Source organism: Aythya marila (assembly GCF_965140915.1).
Source record: "Aythya marila genome assembly, chromosome: 1".
Classification (NCBI taxonomy): Eukaryota; Metazoa; Chordata; class Aves; order Anseriformes; family Anatidae; genus Aythya; species Aythya marila.
This window is the reverse complement of record NC_139042.1, coordinates 164972767-164996481: the sequence shown is the minus strand read 5'-3', so window position 1 is coordinate 164996481 and position 23715 is coordinate 164972767. Positions and strand designations below refer to the sequence as shown.

Genomic DNA, 23715 nt, shown 5'->3' with positions numbered 1-23715 from the left:
ATCTGTAAATGTGTTCATGACACAAGCTCTCACTGATTTCAGAAACCATGCATCTATGGAGAATCTGGGTTTTGATGTGTCTGAACCTCACAAGCTACCTGTTTTGACTACCCTGGAAAACGTGCAAGCCTTTTGGAAGCTACTGTAATACTGAACGTCAGTCATGAATAAATACTTCTCACCAAACTGTACAGAAGTAAACACTTGTAGGTTCCCTGCAGAGGAACCATGGACTCAAGTTTGGGGTTCCTGCAGCAGGATAAGGATTAGAAAGACTTTTCTTCACATATCAGCAGAAAATACTGGTGCTCTGTTGCCCAGTAGTAAAGGAACAATTGAAAATATGTTAAACTATGTCTAAATCTGGTAGCATTTTCTTACTTGTCACAAATGTTCCCCAGAAACACAGATTTTGTATGCAGTCTTCCTTGCACAGAAGCCCATGCTGCATAGTGGGTATTGATCTATGGGTTATTAATAGGAAATTGGCTCCAGAATTTGTTGTTTTCAAAATACATTTCTAATGGGACAGACCACGTGGAAATGTACCAAAGATCAACCTCTTCTCATTGTCACTGTGCTAAGTGCTTGCGGGGCCCCAAAGGCACAACCAGCCCTGCCCCAGTCCACCCCCATGGCTCACCCACCCGCCCCATGCCCAGGACCCCTCGTCACCCCCAGGGCTGCCAGCCCCTGCCTTGCCAGGCCATGGGCTCTGCTCATCTGGGCCCACCCACGGGCCATGGCCCTGTCTGGCCTTGGCCTGTTCCTGTCCCCAGAGAGATGCCCGGTGCCCAGGCTGGGGCTACCCTGGTGCCCCTGGCTGGTCGTGGGACAGGCCCTGGTGTGAGGCCCTGCCCTGCCAGGGGGCCTTAAGGAAGACAATGAATACTCTCACCTACGACATGTGATTTTGCTGTGTAGTTTGCTGCTGTTGCTGCTGCTGAATGAGCAATTGCTGCTGTTGCCGGCGCCGCGCTGTTCTCAGTTTTTCGAAACGAGCCTCCATCTCCTCCAGCACCTTGGGAGTGTAGCGCACCACCAGCTTGACGCTGTCCTTAGCCGCCTTCAGCAGCTCCACTGCCTTCTCGTGGTGCTCCCCTTCCACGCTCTGGAGGCAAGGAGCACAGATTTAACAGCGAAAATGCTGCTTTGATCTATAGCTCTGCCCTTTATTTTATACATGGTGCCATGGAAAGACTGCCAGTGTTTTAGAAAATTTACAGACCATACAGTTTTCAAGGAGCCATTAAGGCAAAGTGTGGAATTAAGTAAGATTTCTGTGCTATTGTGAAATGTATTCATTTTCAAACATTAAATAACCCAAATCTGTTTTAGGTTGCTTTACAAACCTAACCTATGATCTATGTGAAAAGGAGGGTAAATACTCTGCATGTTTTATGCAAACAATGTCAAAAACCAAACCAAACCAAAACAACAACCCCTGCAGTAAAACCCCAACCAATTTATTTGCAAGGTAGAAAAATAAAATGTAATAGAGCGAACATGGAATCTTATTTACATGTTGGTAAGAAATGAAGAAATTGCAAGTCTGAAATTAGGATGTCTTTCTCACATCCTGGTCCTGCCTGGATCCTGCTGTGAATTGCACGTGGTGATTTGGCAGTCACATAGCTGCAGGAAAAGGAGCACGGCCACCGCTCCTAGGGACGTCCCATGTGCTAGAAAGTTAATGGGACTGCTCACACATTCAACATAGATATAACACTGGTTCTGCTGGAAATAAACCAGTCTTTATCTAGTTAGTTGTATGCAATCAAACACTAACAACTGAAACATTTCAAGTCCTTGCTTAAGGAACATATATATTTTCCCTCCCTTGCTGGAACATGTTTTGTAGCAACGGTATCTGCTGTGAAGTCAAACCTACACCCAAAGGGGCACAAGCTCTGATTTCTGTGCCAGCATTGTTTGAAACAGTAAATTTCCAAAAGGGGGAGGTGATTTGGCTGTGAAAAGAATATATAATTTCTACCATTAAATGGATTGACTGGAGTGCTTTTCAGGCATGCTGATTGTTCCACACCTTAGGAGCAAGGGTGACATTTTCTAGTGGTCTGTGATTGCCCACGTGTCGTAGGATGTATTCCAACAAACAAAAGTATCTCTGCACAGAAAAAAGCCTGCACAACAGAGATCTTCAAATGGATTTTAGACCATTTAAAAAATAAGCCAATTTCTTCCCACATAAAATAAGAAATCAAAGTTTTACTGCATGCTGTTTTAAAACTTCTATGTATACCATGCTATTTAAAGTGAAACTATACCCATAAGCCTCCAAAGAGAAGCAGCAGCGTTCAAAATATTTGATGCTCAATTCATGCTAAAAGAATAACTTAGCATTGTTATAGCAACTGTCAGATGTTAGAAGAAAATTCTATTTTCATCTCACCTATTTGACTGAGTAACATTGTGCAAGAACAGAATGAATAAAAATTACTTCTGCTGTGGGACATTATGAGCTAGCAATAATGATTTAAAAGTTTCAAAAAACAGACACAATGCACTTCTACATAAATAATATAAACAACACCATTCAAGCTTATCACTTTGCTGTTTATCTTCCTGGCCCTTGTTAAATGTCCTTCAACATACTCATCCAAATAATTATTTCATATGTTGGTCAACTCACTGGAACCACGTTTCTACAGAAATGTAAGATGCTTTAAGAACAACTCAACTTAGAGAAATAGTCTTAGGCAAAGTGCTCTAGGGGACCCTTCTTGAAAAGGGAGGTTGTACTAGATGATCTCCAAAGGTCCCTCTGAATTTCAGATAATCTGTGATTCTATGATAATGAATGTTATTTTAAGTGCCGAAATGACTACCAGAAACAGAGGAAACCCTGAAATAAATATCCATTGATCACTGAGAGAAATAAATGGCTTTATGTCTTTCAACTGTATGCTCACGAAATTCCTCCAGTAGGTCTCCTATTAAAAGATCTTCAAGAGAATTCATTATTTGTGATAACCCGATGTGTTACAAAATGTGATTGGGATAAATCTGCTCAACAAACACTGCCACCCATAACTAATTTGGTGAAAAAACAATTTTGTCAAAAATATTTGAAGAATTAATTGTTGCTGCATAAGAAACAGTGAGTGTATCTGATGCTCCAAAAAGAGCAGAAATAGGAAGTTATAGATGCACAACTCGTTGCTTTGTGACATGGTAATACTGGCTTTTGTAAACCCACTTCTCACCATTAAAAGAACTGTATAAAACTGCATTATTCTGCATTTCATTTTTCTCTTGTAAATCAGTATGATGTGGCATGGACATTCAAAGGAAAAGACACTATTCAATGTGATCAGTTTTGTTGTGAAACAATATGGACTTACAACAGGCTATGACAAAAAAATAAGTTCTCCAAGCTAGGCAGAGAAGCTAAAATATTCATTGGCTTTCAAAGATTTGGATGGTTTTAACTGACATCAATAAGCAACTGTGATTGTGTCTGCTCTTTAAAGGAATTACAAGATGGTGTACTTTAACACTTCATCCAAATTAGTAATCTGTATTTAATTTAATTCCTGATTGCCTGTTTTATTTTCCATTCGCCTCCAGCCTTGTTCTTCCAGTTTACAGGCAGTACTTTTTAATTAGAAATGAAGGATTTGATTTTGTTGCTATTCAGGTCAATGGAAAACTCCCATTGATTTGAACAGTAATGATAAAGAATTGAGCCTAAAGCTCTGAACCATAACGCAAATGGGGAAACTAACAAAGCCAAAGTAAAAGATTGTGCTGCTAAATATGAATCCTACTTACCAAACTTACCCAGCTCAGATCTTAACAGACATTTTTCAGCTGCTTTTAAATATCGTTGCTGTACTTGCTATTAGCATCTTCACCTTTGCTTCTACTCATATTTTCAAGGCCTCTGAAATGCTTTACGTGCGTAGCTGTAGCTGCACAACTAAAAGAGTGCCTTGGAGTAGGGAAAAGAGCTTATACCAGCAAAGAAAGTTGTTTTGCTTCTTGACTTTTCCCACCTCTGCAAACTCTGCTGACAAAGGACTCCTGCTGGGTTCAGTCACAGCTGCACAAGGGATTTTGCTGCCTGGATTACAGTGGCTGGGGACATGGCAAGGATATGACTCTCGTGTTACTCTAGACCTGCCCACCAAACATGGGATTTAATACATTTGTTTCAGAATATATATTTTAATACATAATTTTTGGTTATATATATATTTATTTACGTTCATGTTATTCATGTATTTCTTTTCCCTTACTGCATTGGCAGATTGCATCAAAAGGAATGACAAACGGCTTCAGAGACAGGAAGAGCTAAAAGAACTGCAGACATGGTGCAGGAAAGCACCAATCTTTAAAGTATCCAGGCACGCATATCTGTCATAGACATAAACAAAACAAAAACCCATTCCTTTGCAGACAAAAAAGAGAAATCTGGTTGTTATCCAAAAGTTGAGAAACAGAGAAGAATTTTCTATTATATATTTTTCTTGCAGGTAACTGCAAGAAAATGCTTGGGTGAGAAATTTGCCATTACAAATCTATTTTGCGTCCCTGTCTATATCTGACTCTCACCAGGTATTTGATAAACATAGAATCTTTGCCAGGTATGAACAGTCACCAGCAAGAGCCTTTGCTGAGCCATCTGCAGGGCTTACTGCTTTCAATTTCCTTTACTTTTAGGGGGTGTGGGACAAAAGTATGCAACAAAATCCCCAGTGTAATGAGAAATCATTTTTTTTAATATCCGGTGAAACAGCTCAAGGAACAGTCGTCCCAGTCATGCTGGGATATCAAATCTGGATTCTGAACACACAGCTCTAATTTTACGTTGATAATTATAAAGTTGGATAACCACCAACTTCTGAGTGTAAACAAGTTACAGATATTTCATTTTCATTCCATGTTCCACTGCTGAGCCGTCTGTTGTATTGTACATACTGTATATTATTTGCTTTTCTCCAGTTAAATTGAGAGAAGCACAGAGTGAACTAGTCCCACTGAACAATGTTAAATTTAGACCTTTTTCCTCCTGTCTCAAGCTGTCTGCAAACAAATTGTTACTTCTATAATTTTTGTCTTTTATCTTGTATGGGCTTAAATAAGCCTAAGATTGGTTTATGAACAGTTGCTCGTAGGCATTATTTCAAGTATGCAATTGTAATTCAAACTTCAAATTCTGTTGTTTAGACTCCAAACACAAAAATAGCTCTGTTGTAACTCAGAATTGACTTTCTTGCATGCCTACATGCAACAAGAAATTTTATGGTGTTTTCCACTATATTAGCTTAATCCGTATTGTAGAGCACATTTGTGAATTTTTTTGAAGCTTATCATGGAATAGAGGTGACAATAGAGTCAAAGTCAATATATCTAGATGTTGGAAGGTTCACCACTTTCCTGCCCAGTATCTGCCTACATGTTGTTGAAAGTAAAAGGGCTTTTTGAGAATCATATATCAGTTAGAGTATATAAACTCTTTTCACCTGCATCTTTAGTCACCTACAGAAAGCTGAACAATCACGAAATTATTTGATCTACTTCCAGAAAGTGAAGTTCAGGCAATTTACTTATTAAATGTTCACTTGATTTCTTTTTCCCTGAGACTAAATAATCTTTGTAGTGACTTGTCTTTGTTAGTTTTCTGTCTTCTCCTTCTCATTGCGTACTGGGGCTAGCAAGCTTGCAGAATTATTGTTTCTTTTTTGAGAATAAGATTGTTGATAATGAAATGGTAGAAAGTCTGTCTGAAGTGTTGCTCTGATACTGTTTCAAGATAAGGGGAATACCTATTGTTTGAAAGAAACAGATGACAACATGAAAGCATATAAAATACAGCATTTTCTTCATTCTTTACAAGCTTTCAAGAAGCAGAAAATTTAAGTTGGAAAGTCTTATATTTATGACTGGATTTGGAAATTGCTCATAACTCCCCTTGGTGTATTTAAATACGAGGTTTAGATGTAGGTTTTGCATGAAAAACTATTATGTTTTCATTAAGACAATTGTGGGGTTATATGAATGAACATGCTTACATTTTTAGTAGTTTACGTTCCCTTGTAAAAGGGAATAAAAGGCAAAGTAAAAGGTAAAATTTGACCCACATTATATAGGTGGAACTTGCTTTTCCTCTGTTCCAGCAGCCTTTTTATTTTTACCTCCATACTGACATTCATTTCATTGTAGTGAAACTACAGCAAAACACTCCATCTTGCAGTACTGACTTAAGTGCAGAATGACTATGTAAAAATTTACCTTTTTACTGACCATACAGGCTCCCTGTATGTGTTCATCTGTACAGCTCATTCTCTTATAAAGGTTTTATAGATGGATGAATGTCATTGAAAGAAATCCAGAATGTACTTTCCACAGGAAATCAGCAGCAAATGTGCATATCAAATTTCTTTTATTTTATGTTTTCGAATTCTCTGAAGGTCACAAGACTACTGCCACTGAGGCATCATTGTACTTAGAAAGATCTGTGTGCCTCAGAGGATATGGAGTGCAAAAATGACAAAGCCAGTTTTAATGCTCTTACCACAGAAGAAATTTGCAGAATTAACAATTAGAAAGACATAGCTTCCCTGTAAATTCAGCATGTGGTGTGAATTTAAAATAAAGTTCTTCAAGCAACCTCCACTCCAACAGAAATTGTAATGGCACAAAGTTGTCCATGTAGCTTTGCCTCACTACACCACAAATGCACACTGAAGGTCTCTCACAGAGCTATTTCTTTTTATTTCATGTATTGCGTTTTCTATCATGGTATCAGAACAATTGTGAAAAATTAAAATCCAGATGAAAATGAAATGTCTATCAAACTTCAACATACCACTCCATTAACTGAAAGCAGCTGGTCCCCTCGTTTGAGCCCTCCATGCCTTTCTGCCACTCCTCCAGGAATGATGCGAGAAATATAAATAGGTGAATTTTGTTCCTTTCCTCCCATCACATTAAATCCCAGGCCTTCATCAGTCTTTGGCAGCTCCACCACTCGCGGGTGTGAATGGCCTTCACTTGCAGCAAAAGCAGCAACTGTTGCCTGGAAGAAAAAAAGAGCCATTTGGCTATGCAGAGAGAACACTTATACACTCTGTTGATCATTTTGCAGGAAGAATTAAGTCCAGTGAAAACATTCAAGTATCTTATTCTGCCTTTTTTCTGATTGTCTGAAAGCACTTTGCAAAAATTAAGTTCCATGCCAATGCTTTTGAAATAAAGGAATAAGCAGAGGAACAGAGAGTTTAAGTGACTTATCAAAGATAACGCAGAAAGTTAGCAGCAGAGCCAGAAGGAGACACCAGGAAGCCTGACTGCGCGGTGGTGAGCATTTATGATCACTAGTGAGCTGCTTCTTTGCCTTTTCACACGGAAAAAGTGTTACTGTTGGATAAGATGATGTGATCTGTACTGTATTCCTAGTTGAAATATCAAGTGGATGAACTGAATTCTTTATTCTCTGCTCTGCTTTTGGAGGTGCGTAATTGGTTACTTTATTCTGTGAGAACAGAAAAAATCCTGAAAGAGTATTATTTTTTTAAAGTTTAATTTTAATCTTCATGAAATCTCAGTAACTAAATAACTCCTGGAACAGGAATATGATTTTTTATAATATAATCAGATCAAAACTTTTATTGAAAAATTACACCTTAAGACAATAGATTTATAAATCAATTTTAAAAACAGATTGTTATTATGGAAAAAAAAAACATACAACTGTAAAGCTTGCACTCAGAAAATTATGACACATTGTATTTCATTTTTCACTGTGTTTTCCTACTTTAATTATAGATCTCAGTAAATCATTAAATAAACATCAGGAAATTCTTTTATCCTTTTCAACATGTGTTTGTAGCCCAACCTGCTAGTACAATTCTGCATTACGCTAATACTTTCTGAGCATCCTAATAATGCTTATGCTTAATAGAAGCTAGTGGATGATGTGACATAATGGATCATTCTCAGTTACATGTTTTTGCACATGCAGACCTTGTCATCATGCACACATTTTATGTCAGACATGAAGGCACTAGGAGAATGCAATGCAGACAGCCCAGAAATAACCAGGAAATTGCGATATTGAAACATTGCTCTGTAACCCTGCTGTTCTATATGAATAAGAAATGAGAATGGCAAACACTAATTGGATATTTCCCCATTTACTATACAACATAGTAATAATTTCTATGTTTACCTGCAGTGTAGACAAATCAGGATCTCCTATACACATTTCTCTGTATAGTAGCATAGATCTAAAAATTTACATTGTCCATTAAGCTTCTCTCAGAACAAGGTTAAAATCAGTACAGCCTTCAGAAAGGAATGTTCTACTTAGTAAGGAAAACATACTGCAATTTTGTGTGTAATAGGTTATTTGCTGGCTCCTATTGGGCTTGCTTCTATGAAATACTGTAGAAATCTTTTTATAACATACTCCCGATCTTCATCTTCCGATACAGCTTTAAATGAAAATCCCTAATGCAAATACATAATGGTAAGATCTTAGTTCCATTAAGATTTCTGGCAGTTTTGTCACTAAATTCACATGATTGGGACCAACATGAAATATTTCTAATACGGATTTATGGCTTTTGCAGGTTTAACTGTTTTGCATAGTACCTGCTTTACCATCCAGAAGATAGTCTTGAGCACAAAATGATAATGGGAAAAAGAAAGCCATGGTGGGTGGACGTCCCTGTTTGAAAGCATCTATCTTTGTGCATGTTATGAAAATACAGAGCACACTACATGCCAGCACACAGAACGTATTCCTCCATAGTTGTGTGAATTTCCTTAGAAGATTATCATTTTAATAGTTGCAACAAGGTAGCTGTCATGGTCTAAGGATATGAGAAAGGCAGATTCATATGGATAGAGAGACAAAATACTTTATTAAAACAGGCAATGCATTAGAAGAAGTGGGCTTGCTTTTGGCTGTGGATTCTCTTGATCTGGTCATTTCTGTCAACATTCATCCTCACTACTTTCTCAGCACCTATAGCTCCTGTTAGTTGAAGTGGAATTTTGACTGCATACTTGCTACCTCCTAAATCATTGTGTTCTCACTGGATGAGCTGTATGGGAAAATAGTCCATTAAAATATAGGTTGTTGCAGGCAGACTTCTATAGAACGAACCAGTAGATTTGCTTTTGCAAAGCGGCTTTTCAAAAAACATCAAATTCCATAAAATCATTCTCTTTTCTTAAGCTACAGAAGCAGCATAAAGGTTTAAATTTTCCATTATGATTGTTACCTGGGAAGTAGCACTGGTTCTAGACTCTGGGCTGCCACTGATGTCTAAATTTTCTTACAGTGTACACACGAATACCTGAAACACACACGCGCACAGTCAATTACTAGGTCACTTTGGTACCACGTACTTCAACAGTTGCACGTATCCTACCTTTGCAGTGGCCCTGGCTCGGAACTCGGGGCAGCCATTAACAGTTATGGTTTCATGCATGTATTGATACACCTAAAATGTTCATGAAAACAAAATGAAATTAATTATAGAAACAAAACAAGGACTTTATATTAACTGAGACAGGACAGTCCCTTTCCCTCATAAGACAATGTTAATGCTGAATTCATGCAATCACATAGTTGAATGTCTGCTAAACATGTTTCATGCTTAAGTTTACAGAAAACATCAATCTATATTTCTCAAGACACTTTTCAGTCTTAACTGTTCATCTTCCAATGCTTTTCCCTTCACTTCTCTAGCACACCATTTCACAAAACTGAGACAATTGAGTTCGGTGTTATCCAGAAACCAGGGTCTCCCTGCAACTGATCCAAATTCAAATGATCTGAATTGGTCAGAGCTGTATCTTACCCTCCACCCCTGGCTTCTTTGTTCTGTCACCTTTCTGGTGAAATACAGAGGTACCAGTTTTCATCAACCACAGCTGTGAATAGGCAAAAGTGCTGGCAGTCTGGTAGGTCAGACATGGAAAATGGTAACATAATCCTTTACAACAAAATTGTACACTCATATAAAGGGCATAAAGCCAACACTGCCAACATATATAACTTTCCCTGTGTTGTCTTTTCTGGTATACACTTTTGGCCTACTATCTCCGGTCCTTAACTCTCCCTTTTAAACATTTTCAGTAAGGAAAAATGAAAAGTCTCTCTGCAGGCAGGAAAACTGGTATTGTTCTATAGATTTGTCTCATCCTTAGATGAAAAATATAAAAAAGTGCCTTGATACTAGCTTGATACTAGTTGTTTTGAAATCAGCCTTAAAAATAATAATATTTATATAAGACATATGGACAATTTTTTGAAAGACAAAGGTGAATGCATACAAACAAAATCTCTTATTTAATCTTCCCATAAAACCAGCAAACTGTATGTCATTGATTTACTCTGGGCATTGTCTTGACCTACTTCATCAGGAATTTCACCTTTTCATGTGTTGTATGTCATAGGTTTTATTCCTCAGAGAGAACCTTTGCAGGTAAAGTATGTTAGCATTTACAGCAATCTCTTGTTTGGGGTCCTTGAGGACTGCAGATTCAATTGTACTTTACACACTATATTTACCTTTCACTGGTCTGGTGATACTTTAGCAGGAATTCCAAAACATCCCTATTTGGTAATGTCAGTGTTACTTTGGCAGACAGGGTGTCAGATCCTGTATTGAATTGACCTATAAGCAACAGCTTGTCCCACTGATAGGCAAAACTTCCCCATCACACTAGTCTGATGATGTGTCATACACTATCATATTTATGAATCTCTCCCCATTTCTATATTTGAAATGAAATTTTTCTTGCATTGGTAGAATTGACCTTGCTTTCAGTTGAGGCCAGGATTTTGCCCTTAATTAAAAATATGGAAAAAGATATTGTACAGCTTCTAAAGGGTCTCTGGTTTGCTTTAGCTTTTTACTGGGTTATGCCATCATAAAATGGGTTGAGTCTACATTCTCAGTATAACCTTGCAAAGATTAGTTCAACATTTATTGTAAGTATTATGGTTTAGGAACAAATAATTCATTATATAAAACAACTACTGTGCAACTGCAGTTATGAATCATTAAATACTTGTTGCTTCAAAACCCATACTGCATTGAACCATTGGTAATGCTCTATTTTATCAATACTTGCAGGTTCCCCTTTATCTTAAATCACGAGAGTAGGCTGTCCACATCATTTTTTCTTGCACAGCCATAAATGTTGTGGCTGGCTAGAATGTCCAAAAGCATGTATTTAATTATCGAATAATTATGACCTTAAATTGTTTTGAAAACAGGTCACAACATTTCATATATAGGAACAGTTACTGACAAGATATTCATTACTACGTAGAAGCTTACACAAAGGCGAGCTGATGATACTTTATGTGATTATTAGCTAGGTTTGATGTCATGTAACTACATATTGCCTACATCCTACTAGTAGGTAACTAACAGGCTTCATAACACCCAATATCCTGGTAGATAACTTGTGTTCTGGTGAAAGAACAAACTCATTATTGCTCTTAAAAAAATAAACCTTCCATGTTAAATCTCACTCTCTATAAGACTACAGGTGCTACCAGTCTCGAATATCTGCTTGAGAATATAGCTAACCTAACTCTCCTACATAATGATTGTTGCATAATGCTTAATATAATTTGAGATAAATAAGCATAAAACATACACCTAATTACTTTTTTTTATTAACTGTGTTTAACAACCAAGCACAGACTGGTTATTCCGCCAAGTCCCTTAAATTTCTGCTAAGGTTCATATTGCTCATTCTAGCAATGCACAAAAAGCATACTGAAGCCTACAAATAATATTTAGAACAGATCAGTTGGAAGGGACCTTCAAAGATCATCAAGTTGACCTGACCTGCTCAGTGCTAACCAAAAGTTAAAGCATGTTATTGAGGACATTATCCAAAGACACATTGAACATTGGCAGGCATGAAGTAACAACCACCTCTAGAAAACCTCTTCCACTGTTTTACTGCTCATGGTAAAGAAATCTTTCCTTATATCCAGTCTGAACCTCCCCTGGTGCAGCTTTATGCCATTTCCACCTGTCCTGACATTGGTTATCAGGGAGAAGAGACCAGCACCTTTGTCACTGCTTCCTCTCCTCGAGAAGTTGCAGAGAGCAATGAGGTCAACTCTCAGCTGTTCCTCGTAAGACACGCCTGCCAGCCCTTTTACCAGCTTTGCTGTCCTCAGGATGTTTTCAAGGACCTTAACATCCTTTTCATATTGTGGAGACCAGAACTGCAAGCAATATTCAAAGTAAGGATGCACCAACACTAAATGTAGTGGGAGAATCACCTCTTTTGACCAGCTGACTATGCTGTTCAGCACACCCAAAATGTAGTTTACCCTCTTGGCTGCCAGGGCACACTGCTGGCTTCTGCTGAGCCTGCTGCTGACCGGCACCCCCACGTCCCTCTATGCTGAGCTGCTCTCCAGCCACTCGTCTCCCTCTCTGTGCTTGTGTATGGCATTACTCTGTCCCAGGTGCAGAACCCAGCATTTTCCTTCGCTGAACTTCATGCTGCTGATGATTGCCCAATGCTCCAATCCATCTAGATCCCTCTGCAAGACCTCTCATCCCTGCAGGGAGTCAGCAGCACCTCCCAGTTCATCATCAGCAAACTTCCTGAGGATGCATTACACTCCAGATCACTGATAAAAATGTTCAGCAGGACTGGCTCTAGACTTGAGTCCCAGGGAACACTACTGGTGACTGTCTGCCAGCCAGATGAAACACCATTCACTATTTTGAGCTCTACCATCAAACCAGTTCATTACCTAGTGTAGCATGAACCTGTTTGCCACATGGCTGGACAATTTGTTCATAAATATGCCAAGACAGATAGTATCAAAGGCTCTACTGAAATTCAGAAAGATTACATCCACTGCCTTCCCTTCATCCACCACGCCAGTGACCTCATCATAGAAGGAAGTCATCCCGTTTGTTCCTCATACTGTGTGCACTGGTATACAAACATCTTAGAGGTGCTCCTGAATCCATTGCACTCCCTGGAGTGGCATATGTTCCCATTAGCCTTGTCTCCCTCAGACAGCACCATCCTTTGGCATAACTTCAGCATTCCTAATGGCATCGCCCACCCCAGTCAATCCTAGCTATAAAGCCATCTCAAATCAGTTTCAGCAGGTTATGGGCCAAGAAACATTTCCCCCATCGAGATAGATGGGTCCTGTCCATAATTACAAAACCCAAAATTCTGGTAGAAGAACCAGGCTTGGAGCCAGGCACTGATGACCAGGGCTTACCTGTTTCTTTCCCTGTCTCTCCCCATTACTGTGAGGATTGAAGAAAACAGTGTGTGCTCCAGAGTCTTTTAGTTGCCTCCCTAGGGCCATTAAATCTTTCTTGATTGATTTCAGGCTTTCTGTAGCCACGTTGTTGGTACCCATTTGAAAGAGGAGGAACACATAATGGTCTATAGGCATTATGCTTGAAAGCTTCCTGGTAACATCCCTCATCTGTGACCAAGGGAGGCAGCAAACCTCTGTGATAAAGCTCTGGTCTGCAGATGAGAGCCTCCATTCCCTTGAGAAGGAGTCAACTTTGAATACAACTCAACACTGTTTTATCACAGTAGTGGTCTTGATGTTGCCCTTGCTACAAGGCCTCAGATGACTTGACCTTGGATGGAGAACTTGCATGGATGCCTTTTTCCCTCTTTTCACATCCCTCACCTGCCACAGCCAAGGCTTTGTACCTACCCAGTGGAAGGTGAGCAGACAGACAGGTGCTCCTCTCTTGGTTCCATGCAGTAACTTCCATCAGGGCTGCAACCCACACCTGCTGGAGAGCAAAGCAGGCATGCAGAGCAGGCTGCCCACTGACAAAGCATGCTGCCCTCCTCGCACACCCTTCCACACCAACTGATGCACAAACAGCCCTGGCCCTGGCCCTGTCTGTGGCTGCCCCTGCTCTGTGGCACTCCCTGAGGGCAGGCACCATGTGGCTTCCCACCATTTTGAACTGGACACGTCCTCAGCCACCTCCACACAACACTTGGCAGGCCTTCTTGCCTTCTGTGCCTCCACACACACAGCCCCAGGGAGTTGGGGCTCAGAAACCCTCAGACAGCCCTGGGACCTCACCAGCTTTGTGTTCTGCCTGGCGTGTGGTGCTTACTGCTGCCATCGCCACCACTGGGAGTGAGAGCACTCATAGCACACCTGTAGTCCCACTGACTGACCCCCTTATCCAGGGTGTTCTCAGTGACACCTTAGGTATGTTTTGTGCACGAAGAATCCATTCTGTTCCCTTGGTATGTACACAGAACAGATAAACTGAAAGTGCTCTTTGTTCTCCAACTAAATGAGGTGGTGTTTGAATTCTCCTGGCATGAGTACAGCTTGTTGTTCAATCCATAGTACCTGACAACTAATACACATGGTTTTATAAAATCTCTTATTTTGGTGCCTACTATTACCTGTACACTTGATGTCTTCCTTATGTCCTGTCACATCTGTAGATTTGCTTATTTGGACAAATATCACTCAGCATGGAAGATGATAAAGGTGCAGAATCTACTCCTTTGGAAAAACTCCTTTAGGATATTTACTACAGAAGACTGAAAACAGTGACCTCTGTTGACCATGAAAGATGGATCATTCGGAAAGACATCATCATGTAATATTAATGAGTTGAAGAAAGAAAAGTAACATATATGTCACTAATTTAGAAAAGAGTTACAGATCTAATTTTGACACTTTTTACAGTGTCTGAAAGTCTACATGAGTGTTTAGCAACATTTGCTGATAATACATAGTCTGACTGTCTAGTGCTTAGAGAGAAGAGTTTCCACAATTTGTTAATAACAGAGATGAAATTACAGGTGAAACGCCAACGTTTCAAGATGAAAAGCTGCAACGCTAAGGTAAATAGTGACTTTTCGAATAATTTTCCCTCACAGCACATTGTACTCAGACTGTCAGCTTCTGTATGCTGTATGTTCATTAGGTAAAAGCATGCTGCATATGGGGGTTTGTTTGTACAGCTCTGATTTGTGCTGTGGAGCTAGAAATTCTCATCACTGTTTTCCCTCATGAAGCACTGAGATTACAGCCCTCTCATCAATACTGAAAGCACACATATAGATCTCAGAATTTTTCAGCTGCTGCAGGTCATCTTCTCAGAGACCATAATCTAAAGTTCCTCTCCCCCGGTACTAAAAAAATACAAGAGGACCGAGGGAGGAAAATTAAAACTAGAAAAATTGAAGTTGGAAATGAATTCTCCTTGTGCTGTGGCAGCTTGTGCTGGCACAGAGAAGCGTACTTTTTATTACTTCTCCCAGCAGGCGCTGTAGCGAGTCAGATGCAGCAGGTATTATTGTCATGACGATGGTCCTCATCCCCACGCATTCAGCTGGGAGGCAAAGCAGCTGGTTTAGCGTTACTGAAGCACAAGAACGGGGGCTGCTTTACAGGTACTTTAGGAGCTGGCTTCTTAACAGAAATTACTCCATATGGACTCATAACAAAACAGCGTGTTCTGGGCTGGCCTATTTACAGCGATGCGAAGCTTTAGTAAGAGGTTCAGGGGTAACAGGGCACTTAGCAGCCTGCTTTATAAAGGTGGCTAGAGGAAGCATTCTGAAAAAACCTGCATGATGCAGCATATTTTCTGCTGGATTCTAGAAGTTACAATTCAATTAAAGAGATTCTATTCCACTAACTTCTGTAAGAGGTATTCAGTGTTTCCTCTCCTTATGCAATATTATATAATTCTGTGTTCAACTGTACCTACAGTGATAATGCTCAACAGATTTTAGGACAACCTGGTCTAAACAGGAAGGTAAAGGCAAGAGGCAGAAATCATTCTGCAGCAATGAACAAATATTCAAACAAACCAAAACAAACCAAAACAAAACAACCCAAGACAGAGTAAATTGTAATTTAGATCTGTGAAGTAGCAGGCCCAGATAAACTTTGCTGAGATTTGCAAGTGAGGAAATAACCTCTTTGAAAACGCTGGGGCTTTCTCAGCACATAAGGTAACGTAAGTGTAGGAGGTTGAAATCAGCTCTGTTTCTATAATGCCTGAAGTATCATGCTATATAAATAAAGACGCAAAAGCCTTCCTTCAAGAAGTCACAACCTAAGTGTGTGCCATATGTAAGCAGGGTAAAGGGTGGAATGAAAAAACCTGCAAAAAAGATTGGTGAGTGATGTTTAGCACATAGATCGACATTGTTTGTATTTAGTTTCTTTAGTTTGTCTGCCATTTTTGTTATTGCTTCAGTGTGGAAGGGAATTTCACATATTTTTTTGGAAGAGGTCTTTCAAGGAAGGGAATACAGGAGCCTGACAGACTGCATAGATGTGAGAAATAGCATGAAAATAACGAGTGCAAGGAAGACCTAATTAGTTTCACTGCATTTATGTAGTCACGTCAATGGAACGGTATACCTGTGCACCCTTGCAGAACTGAAGGTAAGCTATACAAGAGAAATTATTACCTACTTACACCTCAGTATGATGCTTCTGCCATATACCCATATATCACCTGATGGGTGTAGGCCAGTCCTTGGGGCAGAAGGCTAGCTGCTTTTGTGACAGGGAGAAGTTGCAGTGCAAAGCTGCACAGGGGAGTTGCTGACTTCCACTGCAGTGCCTGTGAATGCCTTGCTTCTGACAGAAAACTTCCACCTGCAGTTAAAACCATCCTGTCTTTTTTCCGCTCTACTTGGTTTTAGTTTTTACCTCTTCGGGTTCTATTCTGTGTATATTTTTCTTTCCCCATAACCTCTTCCTCATATTTTCCATTCTTAACCCAATATATTTGTATGTCTGCGGAGGTGGATGCATTAGTTCTACCTGAACAGACACCTCTAGAGCTGTACATTAGCACTCAATTCAGAGTGTAAGCCTACCACAGAAATGGAAAAAGATGTTTTAAACACTACAAAGACCAGGAGAGACTCTGGTCTCCCTTAAACCTCTTGTTCCATAAACCATGGAACCTCATTTGGTAATTTCTTCAACAATTTGTAACTTTTGGTTGAACTACAGAGTCATTAGAAAGGCCTGTGAATTCAAAGCCTCCTGCTTGTTTAGGAAACTGGTCTTCTAGTTGACAGCGTTACCATTAAAATGGCTGATTTCTAAACTAAATTTGTCCAATTTCAAGTTATAATTGTTGGACATACTTAGGTCACTTTCATCTCTTTCAATAACCTTTCCTTCTCCACCAGAAGTGTTTGAGGGTATTAGTCTCATCTTGTATCTATATGCTTTATGACAGGCTTGTCAGGACTTCAAATAACATTTTCTTTTACAGAAAAACCACAAACCCATCTAACTATCCATTTAAGTTGATGCCTGAACAGATGAACACATAAAATAATGACAAAAGAGAAAAATCAAACACAGCCAGAAGAGTATGCAAGCAATGTGGAAGTAAGCAGCTTACCAGACTACTCTTCCACTCTGATAATGACTTTTTACCTCTGTAACCTTACCTAAGCTCAACACTAATGTAATGGAGCACTGCCATTCAGCCATAAAACTGTGATAGCTCAACGAAAATGGAAAATCTCTAATGATGGCGTGTTACTTTATAGTTTTCTCTCTGAGTACCATATGGAATTCCTAGTTTTTGCATGTGTTTTGCTTCTTTAAATTACCGCATATGATAAGCATGCTCAGGAAAGCATGACTACGTCTTAGAAGTGTATTTCTTCATGAGAGCTGCAGCCTCTTGCTACGATGCTGTACTAAGCACGGTCACACACCACAGTGCAGAACACAGCAGTTCCATCTGAAGGTTTAATGCAGGCTTACTTTCTTTTTCAGCTACCAAGTTGACCCAAACCAAATTTGTTTATAGTGGCTTATTTGCTGCTGATAGTTACTTTTATCTTTAGTAGTTAATAAAAAAATGGGGAAGTGAGTATTCTGGGTAATTGAAAAGAATGAGAATTTGACATATTATTGGTAATCTCACAGAACCACTGGCTGTGGATGCCATGTACACATGGGACATCTGGGTAACAATAAACTTAGATTCTTCTTAAGCACAATTATTTGAGCAAATGAATCACAAGGGCCCATTTTGCTATAGGCTTATGCCACACGTTTGAAGAATTAGACACACACATATTTACACTGTACAGTTTACGTCATCTTCATTCTGACAAAAGGTCCTCTTAACGATGGACAAGCAAATGGGTGACTGTGAGCACTGTGATGTTGAAAAGGTTGACAAATACCTTTGAAGGGAAGACTTGATATATTACAAGGCTTACTGGAAGTACCAAAAAGTCTGTATTATGTAAGTTATCTCCTGCAGCTACCTCATTTGGACAACTTGCAGAAAAAAAACACTTTGTGACAATTTGTCTGTATTCATGAGCTATTTATGTCTGATAGAGCACGGTCATTCAAGGTTGTTGGCATTTTGAACATGGTGACATTACAAGCTTTCATTAGCCTATAAGCAGTTAGATGTTTTCATCAGGAAAACCTGGTGTTCATTTTCAAAATTAAGTATCTGTATCATTTTCACAATTGTCATAACAATCCTTCTCCATGAAGTAACACTATGTGCACACGCCACAGGCAGTAGGGAAGATATGCTTTAGAAAGCTCAAAATTGTAAATGAGCTCAGTCTCGTTTAACAAACTGAGGAGATGGGACAGTTTTAATTTCAGAATGTGTGGGAGAAATATTGGAAATGTTGGCTTTTACATTTTCATAGAGGATATTTTATTTAAAATTTTCTTTGTTTGGGGTGCAGGGTTATGGAGAAAACTAGGTCAGTTTTATTAAAGTAAAAAACAAAACAAAACAAAACAAACAAAAAAAACACCAATCCGGATCTTGATGCATTATTAAGCTGTCCTTAGGCCTAACAGGAAAAAAAAAAAAAAAAAAAAAAAAAACCAGGGCTGGAACACTGTAAAAAATAAATGAAGAATAATCACTGTAAGGGTATAGTATTTTAACTTAGAGTAGAACACTGTATGGAGGCTCTATCTGAAAAGCCAGAATACTACTTGCTCCAGCTTTTCTCCTTTTCTTTTTTTGTCTGTGTAGCTCTCTGAAAGCTGAACACAGTTTTGGTCCGTGAGTTCTGGCCATATGAGTGCTGTGCCTGTCCAAGGAACAACCCAACAGGGGTTACGGGCTAGGGCCAGAATCCCTTTCCTCCCTTCAGTGCTAGCAGAAGAACACAGCAGATGTACCAGCAGGAAACGCATGCTGTCACATCCTCTGCTCTGGTGTAAGCACTGACACGTAGTGGATCATCCCGCTGACACATTCCCAGTGCTGCTGTTAGGACACACAAGACCTCTCTGTGCCCTCTCGCTTTCCCTCCAACGTTAGTTCTGTCTGAAAATGCCATTCTGACACCGTGAAGTCTATAGGAATTTGCTTGGCATCCTCTTCAGAATAATGAAAAATGGAATTTCATACACAAACAGGAAATTCTAGGAGCAATAAAAATATGGTTGGGTCATATAGTTTATTTTATGTCCTTTACACACTGTACTGGCTCGAAGTCTGGGACAGCTATGATCTGACACCTTTGAAGACAATGCTATATGTGTCTTTGAAGCTGTAAGCTTCACAGTCACTGAACTACTGTCATGAAAGTCTTTTTTGCTGCTTCTACTTCTACTGCACTGGGATCAAAGGAAATAACAACGTGTGTCATTAGATAATTCCCATAAGGCTACTTGGAAGTGATGGGTCATCATTTAAATCTCTATTTTAGACCTTACTGGCAGTTACCTTCGAGCTCAAAAATATGCCAAGCAACAATAAACACTCATTTCCTTCACTTTATCCATAAGTTTGCATATGTTGTTGGGTATGCAGTATGCAATAGCCATATTCCCAAAATTAAGGGCTTTGGCAAAGCCATGTCAAAATCAGCACCTGGACAAAAGATGACATAACGTGAGCCACTCGTGCAAGTTTATCCCAAATGTTCCTGTTGAGCTGAGAAGGCAAGGAGAATGAAGGAAACTGCTGATGTTTCTTGTTTTAAATACTAACAAAAATGTACCTAAATGGAGTTTTCAAATAGTTTTATAGTATCTTTTCTTTTCTGAAGGCATAATGAAAAACAGAGATTGAGGAGCATTACTCTGGAGCCTCGTCAACAACTTCTGTTAAGTAGAAGTGGGGGGATGCTGAGGCTCCATCAAGGCAGAAATGAGAGCTTATGCAGATGCTACAGGGGCTTCCAACAAACTGTCAGCATAAATATTCCTCGGTAGTTCACCTAGCTGCTGATTTCTCTCAAGAGGAAGAAGCAGGCTTCAGATGAACTGCAGCAGAGGCTATGCTGTTTAGCTCTAAGAGCGTTATGTAATGAAATTCAATACTGCAAAAATAAACTAAAATGACAATGCGAAGAAAACAAAAAAGATGCTGAGATGCATCGCCATCGAGCCATGAGAGTGACCTTCTGCAAGACATATGACCACTGCTCTGTACGGTTCTAAGAACCACTCATCGGCACCACTCATCTAAGAGGTTTAGTAAACATGAACCAGCAACCCAGATAAACTAGAACATGGACAAGATATGTCATTGCTTTGATTTTATCTATTGCAGGACTCTTGTTGCACTCAAACACTCCTCTTTTGTGAAAAGCACAACTAAGCAAGCAGAGTGCAAATCCAAGTAGATACACAGCCATCAGCTGACTCGGAAAATTGATCTTTAATCAAAGCCAATGGGAGAAAGCACTGATTAAAGATTAGTGCTATGGTATGGACCCAGATTCTGGGGTACTACATCTGTGAAATCAATGTACTTAGCTCTAGGCGGCTAAAAGAAAAAGTGACAACAGCAGCTGTTTTAAATCTCCTGCAGTGAAGTCATGGAACTCATAGGGACTTAGTAATTGCATAGAGACTTAATAATGCCTTCTCTCAGATAATGCTTGGGCTGCCTGGTAAATTCATATAATTGCCATTAATGAAGGCCATCTGCTGAGTGACAAGGTAATTATTCCAAAAGTTCTCATTCATGCCATCCAGGGCTTGCAAGCAACTGAGTAAAGCTTCAATCATTTATGGCAAAGTGGTAATTGCAACTTCATTGTTTTTCAAAATTTGTGTAATTTCTGGTTACATTCATAGTTTAAAAAAAAAGCACATATTTGAACACAGTGGGGTAATTTTATATAAAAATATATTTTCTGTACTTATTGCTAACTTCAGCTTTTCAAACTGCTGAACTTTCTAAATGCCTAAATACAGCATGGCGACATGACAAAAAACAGTCAGGCCTTGAAGTTTTTTTCTGCCCTAATTTATATACTTTACAAATCTCTTCCTCAACTCATCATTATAGATATAACACTTGTAACCAGGAGAGGGAAAGCAAAACTTGGCAAAACATGGAAGTGTTACTATTTTGCCATACCATCACCTTTGAATGAAACTAAGTAATAACCTTTCCAAACAGGGATGGATGTATTTAAATTATTTTTATCATTATTTTATGTGGCTTTTCATTGCTGGGATGCTGGTCATGCAAAAAGGACACAATGGTGCAGCAGAAGATTCTTGCAAATGTTACCCAGCCCCAGAATTCAGGTAAACTGGACTGGTTCAGCTGACATTTGAACCTACCTCAGTATTTTTAAAAAGTAAAACACTAAAACTTGACAATTAGCAACCAGGAATGCTGTTTTTAATGAAAAGCACAAATCTATCAATGTTTAAGCATGTGAAAATCTGAGTGAATTTGGTCTATTTGGACAAATCCGTATTTCCTACTGCATAAATGCTACTGCTAAATTATCAGTGCAGCAATTCTAAGTAAACTATCTGTAATACCAAAACCAGGTATCAGATTAGCCTAAGGAGAACTTTGCTTCCCTGCCAGTCTAATAGGGCATCATGCTAATCTAACTATACTGCTGTTGTGACCTGAGTTACAAATCTGAGCTGACAAATATCACTTGCTTCACTCCTATGAGTTGTCCTATTGGCCTTTTGCTTACTAATTGCCTTATTAGTAAGTCCAATATAGCACTTTTGCTTAATCCTGACTAATAAATACCACCATTTGCATGGGTAAATGTGACAGTAGGGGACCTTGGACGTCAGGTTTCATACTGGACCTATGTCACAGTTCTGTGCTGTGAATGATAGCATCTCTAGAGGTAAGTCTTTTCAATATATATGTGTAGAAGTTTCACTTTCTATTTAAAAACATATTTTTTAAAGCTGTGCTTGCCCTGTGGAGGTGAGAGACTGCAAGAATTCTGTTCCTCCTCCTGTAACAAATACTCATCTCCCAATAAAAAGAAAGAGTAACAGAGGGCAGGACTTCTACTCCAGGGCTGCCCTCACTGCCAGCCAAGGGTTTGGCCTAAGGAACCTCTATTTTTACTGGGAGTGGGATCCATCAGGCAGAAAACAATTAAACTCTGCTTTCAGAGGCTAGGTTTGGGAGGTAGAGGAAATGCATTGTGTTATAAATAGAATAAACCAATCTCGGAATTCTTGAAACACAACAAAACAAAGACTTTCAATGGCACCTGTAGTTCTACATTAAAATTCTAAATGGGTAATTTTAATAAAAGCATGAATGAAAAGTTTTGCCTGAGTCCCGCTGACAGCATTACTGTTACATTTAGTACAGCCCTTTAAAATGGAGTAAACCAGCATGCTGGATTACCTGAAGTGAACAGCCAAGGCTTCTGGGTGTCATAAATAGTAAAGTAATAAACATAGGATGTTTAGGTTGGAAATTAGGAGAAATTTCTTCTCAGAAAGAGTAGTCAGGTGTTGCCACGGGTTGCCCAGGGAGGTGGCGGAGTCACTGTCCCTGGGGCTGTTCAAGGAAAGGTTGGACGTGGTACTTAGGGACATGGTTTAATGGGTGATACTGGTGGCAGGCAGATGGTTGGACTAGGTGATCTTGAAGATCTTTTCCAACCCTAATGATTCTATGATAGTATTGCTAGACTCAGCTTTCACCAACTAGCACTCTTCTTCTGGTTCTTTAATACTTGAAAAAATGCGTATCAGGGTTAGTTACAAAAAGCACACACAGCTTGAGAAAATGACCAGATAGTAACACATTGTGGGATTCCAGTCATTCAGATTGCTAAAGCATGAAAATGACAATCATTAATTAAAGAAAATCATTAAAGAAAATCATGCCAACTTGGCTTGCAGAACTGTATTACCTAGCATATAGTGAAGCTATGTTTTTAATATCATAAAATGTAATCAAATGTATCTCAGAAGTAATTGTGGGGGGGAGTATCCAGATCTCCTCAGAAATGGGTTAGAGTTCTGCCACTGCCATGTTTTTGCCTGGAAGTCACTAGTGGTCTCCAAATTTTTAGGATGCTCCATCCTTAAGATAATTTTATAGTAAGTATAAAAGGTTTAAATTACCAAAGTATAAACCAAACTGTCTTCAAAAACAACATGCTGTTCCACAGACTGTTTTCATACAAAACACACAACAGTATTTTGTCTTGACTGTTCCTCCTTTTAAGAAACGATTGTCGTTGACCTAATCTTGCAGAAGTGCTGATGTGCAATGACCTGATATTTTGGTGGGAGTCATAAGATAACAGAGTAAAATAATGGCGACTGTTGTGCTTCTGGCTGCCACACAGCATCTTATAAAGGCCTTCTGAACAGATTATGTTTGGTATTGATAAATGTTTCACTATTGGGATATATCAGTCAGATTTATTTTAAATAATATCCACAGAGAAATA

General features: G+C 39.2%; 1 protein-coding gene across 2 annotated transcripts in view; it reads right to left on the bottom strand.

Moving 5' to 3' along the window:
* Positions 1 to 23715, bottom strand: part of LIN7A (lin-7 homolog A, crumbs cell polarity complex component) — a 50895-nt gene that overhangs the window by 5455 nt on the left and 21725 nt on the right. The window contains exons 3-5 of one of the 2 annotated variants that reach the window (XM_082751434.1): positions 9408 to 9479; positions 6836 to 7045; positions 899 to 1111 (exon numbers count right to left, since the gene is read on the bottom strand). In XM_082751434.1, the coding sequence (XP_082607560.1) occupies positions 899 to 1111; positions 6836 to 7045; positions 9408 to 9479 (495 nt within the window). The remainder of the gene's footprint in view (positions 1 to 898; positions 1112 to 6835; positions 7046 to 9407; positions 9480 to 23715) is intronic. The other variant, XM_082751433.1, reaches the window with a different exon arrangement.